Source organism: Galeopterus variegatus, unplaced genomic scaffold, assembly GCF_000696425.1.
Source record: "Galeopterus variegatus unplaced genomic scaffold, G_variegatus-3.0.2 Scaffold5269, whole genome shotgun sequence".
Lineage (NCBI taxonomy): Eukaryota > Metazoa > Chordata > Mammalia > Dermoptera > Cynocephalidae > Galeopterus > Galeopterus variegatus.
The window spans coordinates 145,536-153,822 of NW_007731380.1; the positions used below are offsets into that span (position 1 = coordinate 145,536).

At 46.8% G+C, this 8,287-nt stretch overlaps 1 protein-coding gene across 1 annotated transcript in view; it reads right to left on the minus strand.

The window, feature by feature from the left end:
- The window catches only part of LOC103604597 (active breakpoint cluster region-related protein-like), a 45,877-nt gene extending 37,818 nt beyond the window's left edge, over positions 1-8,059 (minus strand). Inside the window, 4 exon segments of the mRNA XM_008589168.1 lie at positions 2,742-2,907; positions 5,384-5,505; positions 7,286-7,426; positions 7,991-8,059. Coding sequence (XP_008587390.1) covers positions 2,742-2,907; positions 5,384-5,505; positions 7,286-7,426; positions 7,991-8,059 — 498 coding nt within the window.
- Between the last annotated feature and the right edge of the window lie 228 nt (positions 8,060-8,287).

Here is an 8,287-nt window from a genome sequence, read left to right on the forward strand (position 1 = left end):
ACCTTTCCCCAGCTACCTCCTTTGTCTAACTCTCCCCCACCAAGCCAGTATTTCCTCTGCTCTGAATCACTCAGGGACCAGGACTCAGGGTGAGGGGTCAGATAACTAGAGACCACCCCTACAGCCTGGAGCTCGCCGACATTCAAACCAGCCAGTCTTAAGCCGTTCCCCCTGCCCTGCCTTGCTTCTCCCACGGGAAACATGGTAGAGCTGTGGCCTGTGCTCCCCCTGCCCCCTCCTGCCTCCTGTCCCAACCTGGTGCTCCACACACAGCCCTGTGGGGTGTGGTATGTCTCTTTCTCCTAGAAACGGCAGTAATAAAAATCTTTCAGGGGCACTAGCCTCACTATATTGTCACTGTCACCTCTATAAATTAAATCCTGGGTACAGTAGAGATATCCTGCTTTAAAAATGTGAGACATCTTTCAGCATGAAGTACTTGCTGCTGGCTTGGCACCAGAGCCTCCCAGGGCTGGGGTCCAGCCTCTGTGCTTGGCCAGAAATCCCACCACAACCACAACCCCCTCAGTGCATTCTCTTAAGACATTCCCTCTCCGCTGGCACACCCTTCTTCTCCAATTTTCCAAGTTTATATCTACTTTATAAAGGATCCTCTCCCTTTTATTAATCGCTGTTATGCTTTATGTCTCAGTTCCAGTGCTGTCCTCAGCTCCTCAGTTAGAATTAATCTCTGTAGCATTTTTTTTAACTCACTAGGCTGGCAAAATTGTAACGATTCTCATAGCCAGTGCTGTGACCGTGTGACGTTGCAGGGGGAAATGAAAATGAATACAACGTTTTCAAAGGTAAATCTAGCAAGTAAATGCACAGGCCCTTTGCCTCAGCCATCCCAGTTGTAGGGAATCTACTACAGACATATGAGTGCAATGATGTTCACTGTAGACTTGCCTGCTAAGAGTAAAGAATCGGAAACTATCTAAATATCCAAACACATTGTTGTGCAGTCAAGCAACAGAATATCATGCAGCTGTTAAAAAGAACCTGATAGGTCCAGAGTTCTAAGGTGTACCTTAAGTGAAAAGCTTAAGTTGCAAAATAGTACATATAGTCCAGTCTCATTTAAAAAAAAAAAAAAGTGTGTGTGTGTGTGTGTGTGTGTGTGTGTGTGTGTGTACACACACACACCAATATAAGCACATAAAGTACAAGAATATACCTTAAACTGTTAACAGTGGGAGGTGGGTAATGGCCAGTTTTACTTTATACGCTTCGGTATTGAGGGCATTTCTAGTTATAACAAACCAGTATTACACTGGTGAATAGAAAAAAAAAATTGTTTTAAAAATTTTTAGCTGTCTTGCAGCCAGCGGAGGGGGTGCTGACCTGACTGAGCAGAAGGCCACATCTGCACACCTGGGGCACACAGCCTGAGGGCTCCCGGGACTGGGTGAGAAACATGCACGCAGGATACTCCTGGGGGGAGTGGTGGGCAGCACCAGATGGGGAAACAGGCTTAACTGAAGCAGGCTGGAGCCCTGCCATCCAGGAAGACACCGTGCTGGGCAGTGAGCTCCCTCTGGGCAGATGCACCCCTATCAGACCCTCAGTCCTAGGATATCCCCCTGCCCCAACCACCCTCGAGGTTATAACTGGGGTCTTCCTCTCCCCTGTTCAAAGAGAGATGTCCGAGTTGAAAGGATCCTTAGAGGTCATCTGGTCATGTATTCCTCAATAATCGTTTACTAGCTCTGATTTCTTATGTGCTAATACTAAGGACATAGAACTGAAGAAAACAGCCCATTCACTGAAGTTCAAATTCTAGTGGGGGAGAGAAAAGGCTGACCATGCATTACAATTCAGTACCACAAAAGCAAAGCCAGAGGTGCACATCGGGAACTGGGGGCAGGGCACCCAACCCAGACTGTGGAGCCTTAAACAAGGCTTCCCAGGGGAGGGAAGCCTAAGCCAAGCTTGGACGGGTGAGGACGAGACCAGGCCGACCAGACCACCCTGCACCCTTCCTTCCACTCACTGGGGACACTCCTCCCGTGAGGCTTTCCTGCAGCCACTGTTTTCAAATGCATAAGTTCAAGGCTACACATTTTCCTCCAACAGCGCTTTGGCTGCATCCCTTGGGTTTGTAATACCCTCATTTTTGTGCCGTTCTAAATAGTTTGCAGTTTCTATTGTGACTTCCTCTTTAACTTGAAAGTTTTGACTTTCCAGCCATGTAATTACTAATATTCTAGTTGTGGGTTTTTAATTTTACTGCACTGTGGCCTGTGAACATGCTATCAATTTTCTGAAAAAAATTTGAGATTTTCTTTGTGGCCTAATATAGGACAAATGAATGCTCTCTGTGTGTGTGTGACAAGAATCTTAGTCCTCCATCAGGGAACAAGCTTCTGTGCACTTTTAGATCAAGCATGTTAACTGTGGTATTCAGGTCCCCTCTCTCCTTATTTATTTGCCTACTTGATCTGTCAGTTTCTGAGAGGCCTCCCAGGTCCTTTTTCTTGCACATGTTCCTCTTTTTCCTAAGAAAGCCCTCTTTTTCTTCTCCTCTTGCTTCCCTCTTCTACAACATTGAACATACGCTGTTCTCCAGGAAACTTTCCATAATTAACCCCATTTAAATCTGAGCACCCTTGCATCCTGCCTCCCTTATCAAACTCTCAAACCTTACAACTTTCTCTCCCTCCACCTTCCCCTCTGTAGCCAGTTTGAAAGGACACAGTAAGAATGATCCCACACTCTACTAGATGCCAGGCTCTACTTACCTCCTTCTGGATTTCACTCTTGAGGGCAGAGATCTTCGTTTTCATGTCCTCCAGCTCATGGTCTGGGATGGGGTGCACCTGGGGGCTGGCCTCAGATTCCTTGGGGGATGGAAACACTGAGTCTGCCAGGGGGACGTACCACTTACAGTCAGACTGCTGGTGCTTCCTGCAAACAAGCTGGAAGGAGAGAAGAGCCAGAAGGAAGCTGGCTCTTCAAGCCTGAACTGTTGGCCCCAGAACCAAAAAACAAAACATCCCAAATGGATTGACTGAGCTCATCAGAAGCAAGAATGGAGGGAGAGGGAAAAGAAGCATTAAAAATAAATAAATAAAAATTTTTTAAAATTAAAAAGAATAAAAAATTTTCCAATTAAGAAAAAAAAATGAAGTTTCTTGAAAGCAATGTATAGGCATATTTTAGATTTGGAGACCTAGCTTTGAAGAAGTAGTGGCTCTTTTAAGCTTAAACTATTATATATTATTCTTGAATTTGATTACAATTTCTAACAAACCTTGTCTAGTTTTGCATAAAGTGACATCGGTTTGATTGTGTTTGTATCCTTTTTTGTAATGTATAGTTTTTCAGTGTCCTATAATTCTGAAAATAATCAATAATGTTAAAGTGTTATATCAGGTAGGATGTTTTTAGTGACATGTAATGGGAAAGCAATCTCAAATAGGCTATGATAAAAGAAATTTATTGGATAATGTATTTGAAAAAATCAATAGGTGTTAAGTTAGGTTTAATCTAGGTGCTCAGTGTTATGGACTGAATTGAATCCCCTCAAAATTCATATGTTGAAGTTTTAGCACCCAGAATGTAACTGCTTATGGAGACAGGTCTCTTAAAGTGGTAATTAAGGTAAAATATGGTCACTTGTGGGCATTAATACAATAAGACTGTTTTTCTTATGAGAAGAGATTAGGACACAGATAAACAGAGTGGAAAAACTATGTGAAGTCAGAGGGAGAGGATGGCCATTTACAAGCCCAGGGGAGATGCTTTAGAAAAGAAAATGAACCCTGCAGATAACCTGATCTTGGACTGACAGACTTCAGAAGTGTGAGTAATAAATTTGTGTTGTTGAAGCCAAAAAAATAAGCAAGACTGACCTCTGCCCTTGAGGAGCTTGATCAGGAAATACGCACACATGGAGTAAAGAGAGTCAGGTTCTGGGGACAGCCAGCAGTAAGGGCTCTGATCCTGTGCCATGGCAGACTTCTGGCCCAGTACATCTGACATTTTTAAACAAACAAAACTACTTGGGCATTGAGAAGAGTGAAGCCTTCTTGGTTGGGCTCACACTTTCCTATTCCCTGTCCCATATGCTTCCCTTCCTTCTAGCCTATCTATACTTAGCTCACATTCATTATCCTTTAGGCTAGAGAGGAAATACGGATATTATTCTGAATGCGAGCTCCAATCAATAGAGGTCAAAGGGACACTGGGTTGTGAATTGTAAAGCCTAGTGGGAAATTCCAAGCCTAATGGGAAAGAGTGCTGTGGTTGATTACTAATGTCTGCCATGGGCAAAGGACTGAAGGCACAGGCATGTATGATTATTATTGCCATCTCTGCTTTAGAATTATCTCAAATGTGATCTAGTTTCAGGGAGTCATGCCCTTTATTTTTTTATTTTAATTTTTTCAGAGTCTGTGGACTGAAGTCTTTATTGAAGCTCACAACAATTTCTCCTTCTCTGATTTCCCCCAGTAGTTAGATTTGCACCTCTCCTTCTGGTCCCTCAGTGCTGTAGTGAGTGCATGGCTTATCTCCCCCTGTACTGTAAGGTGGTGTACTTGGCACATGGTAGGTGATAAGTAAATGTAGCTGGAAGAATGTGTGAATGAATAATGAATAACCTCCTCTGCTCATGGCACAGAGCAGACCCACATTTCCGCGTATAGAGAAGGAGGTGGAAAGCAGCCTTCAAGTTACATTAGGGTTCGGATCCCATCTCCTCCACTTCTAGCTGTGTGGCCTTGGGTGACTTATTTACCTTCTCTAAGGCTTTTCTCTCATCTGTGAGATGGGGATAATAATAACTACTTTATGGAGTTGTTGGGAAGATTAGAAATAATGTATTCAAAGCACTTGTCATGGCACCTGGTATGACATAAATCCTCAATAAATGGTAGCAGTAGATTTAATGAATATTCACAGAATTGCAGTTAGCAAAAATTTAGAGATGTCTAATAAAAGAAGAATGCTAAGTCAATTATGGCATATCCACTTGTAACATCATGCAGGAAAGTAAAATGATGATTATGAAGATTAGGCAGCAGCAGGGAAAATGCTTATGATGTGAAATAGAAAGAGCAGAGCCCCAAATTGGGCATTCACTCTGATTATAGCAGTATGAAAAAACATAAGAACGTTAAAAAAAATGAGAAGGAAATACAGCAGCAGGAGACTGAAGCTGATGTTCGGGTGGGCGATAGTGTTTTCTATAATGTCTTTATATTATCTTTATAATTAAAAAGATGATTTGTTTTTAGAAAAAGAGCATGTAGTGAAATAAAAGTAATTAATATGTTTTTAAAAAAGAAAAAAATACAGATTGCATGAGCTTGCTGAGGGCTTCACAGGGGCAGGGGTCTGGTTTCTCCCCCACCATGACCCTGGATTCCTGCACACTCACCCCGCAGAAGTCTTCTTCAGCTTGGCACACAGTAGGACATCTGTAAAGAGGAAGATGTGCCGCAGCTTCCGGGAGCTCTCTGACACTTCCACCAGGAAGCCGTCCTTCACCAGCTGCCGCGTCTGAGGGAGACGGCACACCCCCCACCAGCCTGCTCAGAGGGGAGCGCAGGCCAATGGCCCAACCTGCCCTGGGCGGGGGGGAGGGGGGCGGCACCGTCCCACTAGGGAGGGCTCAGGGAGGGGTTGTACTGCCTGATGGTTAAGAGCTTTGGAGTCACACGGACACAGGATCTCTGCCACTTCTCAGCTGTGATCTCAGGCAAGTTCCCTGACCTGAATCTCAGAGTTATCATCTGTAAAATGGGGATAATGATATCTGCCACAGCAGGTAGGATTCATCAAGATGCTGTATGTAAAACAGTACAGTGCCTGGCGCAAAATACGTGACCAGCAAATGGTAGCCTTACACTTTCCTGCAGTTCTCAATAGCTCCCACCTGGATGGACCCCAGTCCAGAATGACCTGGTTTCTCTACCCTGGAGCATGAACTCCCCACCCTCCTGAAACCCCTCCCTACCAAGCATAAGAAGTTAATCTAGTTTCAACTCAAACCTGACCTGCAGACCCACTCAGGCCTTTTGTGCTACTTCTCAGTGGATTCTTCCACTGCCTCCAGCAGATGGGAGACCCTGGGCTACCCTCAGTGGGGCTGCAGCTACCCTGTGGGGACCTGAAGCTGCCTCTTGGGTCTTGGACAGTCGAGAGTATTTTGCTCCACATAGGACTTCCAGAGTTTCCTCCCCACCACTCTCAGAGGCAGGGGCTTTTCTGGAGCTGTCACATCTGTCCCAGCCTTCCCTGTGTCTATTATATGCTGTGTGACCTATATATGCCGCAATATGTAGGTGAGCATGTTGAAAGTATACAATTATGACAATCTGAACTGATGGTGCTCTAAGCCCTCTGGAGATTTTTCAGATACCCCCAGAATAAAACAAATTAGTGACATTCCAGGATGTTACAAACCAGGGCTGGGAACTGCACAGAGACAGCTCTCTATGCCCCATTAGTCACTCTCCAGACTCTGTCCCTCATGACTTCTCTCCCAAGAGACACTGGAAGCTCGTAAATGTAACAAAGAAGCATAAACCCAGTCAAGCTTCCCTCCTAAATGTCACTTAATTACCTCTATTGGACAGGAAGCATTATATCTGGGCCAGTCTGTTGACACATGAGGGTAACTGACCCTCTGATTCTTCACATTGCTCCCCCTCACTGAGCTACCCCCACCCTCCCACTAAGAAGGGCCCCAGGGGATAGTCCAGCAACTTGGGCAGCCTCAGCCACCTCCAGTACCAGCCTTTCCACATTGGCTCAGTCCCTAGCTCCTGCTTGTGCAGGCCGATTTGAAGCAGCTCGGAGCTCCTGTGTCCTCAGCCTCTAGGGGACTCCTGAGAGCATGATACTGGCCAGAGGAGGGTGTTTGTATTCGAGGATGGGGCATCCAGAGGCCAAGCTTCCCTAATATGAGGGACAATGCATGGGGCTTGCAGACAAAGAGCTCCAGGCAAAGAATCCAGTTCTGACATTATGGCTGAGAGATCTTGCCCCAGACCTGGAGAGGCTCTCCAGGACTCAGTTTCCTCTTCTGCCTCATTGGACTGTTATGAGGATCAATGGGACACTGGACTTAAAGCTCTCAGTCCAGGGCCTGAAATGCCATAGGTAATCAGGGTGACCTAGGACTGAAGACCTCTCCCTGGCCAGGAATGGGATCAAGTTTGGAGAGACACAGGGCACAGGGCTGGGACATCCATGAGAAAGAGAGAAAGGACAGAGGATCTGGTCCAGCCCATGCTCCTTAGCCTGGGCGTGAGGCTGTACTGGGTTCTGAGCTCGCCTCCCCCTTGGGGGTCGTGACTGCAGTCCGGCGGGGATCAATGTCCTCGTTGATGCTGGACAGGAAGTTCTGGGAGATGTGGGGGGCATCCTGTAGCAGCAGGTAGTCTGGGTGGTCCACAGGTGTGCGCTTCAGCAGGTCCTGGGAAGGGGTGGGGGTGAGGAGTTGGGGAGAGGTGCTGGGACTCAGTGAGAAGACAGTGGGGAGTCCTCAATCCTCATCAAAAGAATTCACAGGGGGGCACTTGGGGACCCACACTCATGCCTGCAAATCTGAACTAAAAATTAGGGTTGGAGCAGCAGGAGTGACCGTTTCATTCCTGCTGTGGTCATCATTCTTTTCCCCGGTGGGGGAAGCCAGGTGGAGTCTCATCTCACTGAGCAGCTGGGAGAGATACCCCTCTACCCACCCCACAGTTGCTCCAAGGACACTGGAGACTGAGAAGCAGGGGACAGGGAAGCAGGAAGTGCCTGCCTCCTAGCGGGCATTTGGCCAAATGTCAAGCTTAGTAGCCAAGCTATATTTTAGGCCCTGGTCCAGTTAGCATGGTTATTGCAGGCCAGGCAGGCGCAGTCCAAGCCAGAGTTCCTCTGCCCAACTGCCCCAGTGAGCTGTGCTCAGTGACTCCAGCACCCTCTCACCCTTAGCTCAGTCTCCCACTTAACTCCTAACCCTTCCTTGGCCACTCAGGGGCTTGACACTCACTTGTTGGACCAGAGTGCTCCGAGTGACTCAGTCAATGGGCTTGTAGAGAAGAGTTGTCAGGGAAGGCATGGAGGAGACAGGTCTATGAGATGCTGGAAAAACATGAAACCCTAGAGCCCAGCTTTACCCCCAACACCAACACCCACTGACAGGAAGCCCAGGCGGGTTCTGCCTCCACTCTCACTCCCAGCAGGCCAAGCAATGGAGCAGGTGGACGCACTGCCCTGGCGGCCCAGGCTCCCCCAACCCCTGCCTCCGCATCTATCTCCCACCAGATGTGACTTCTTTGAGGGCTAT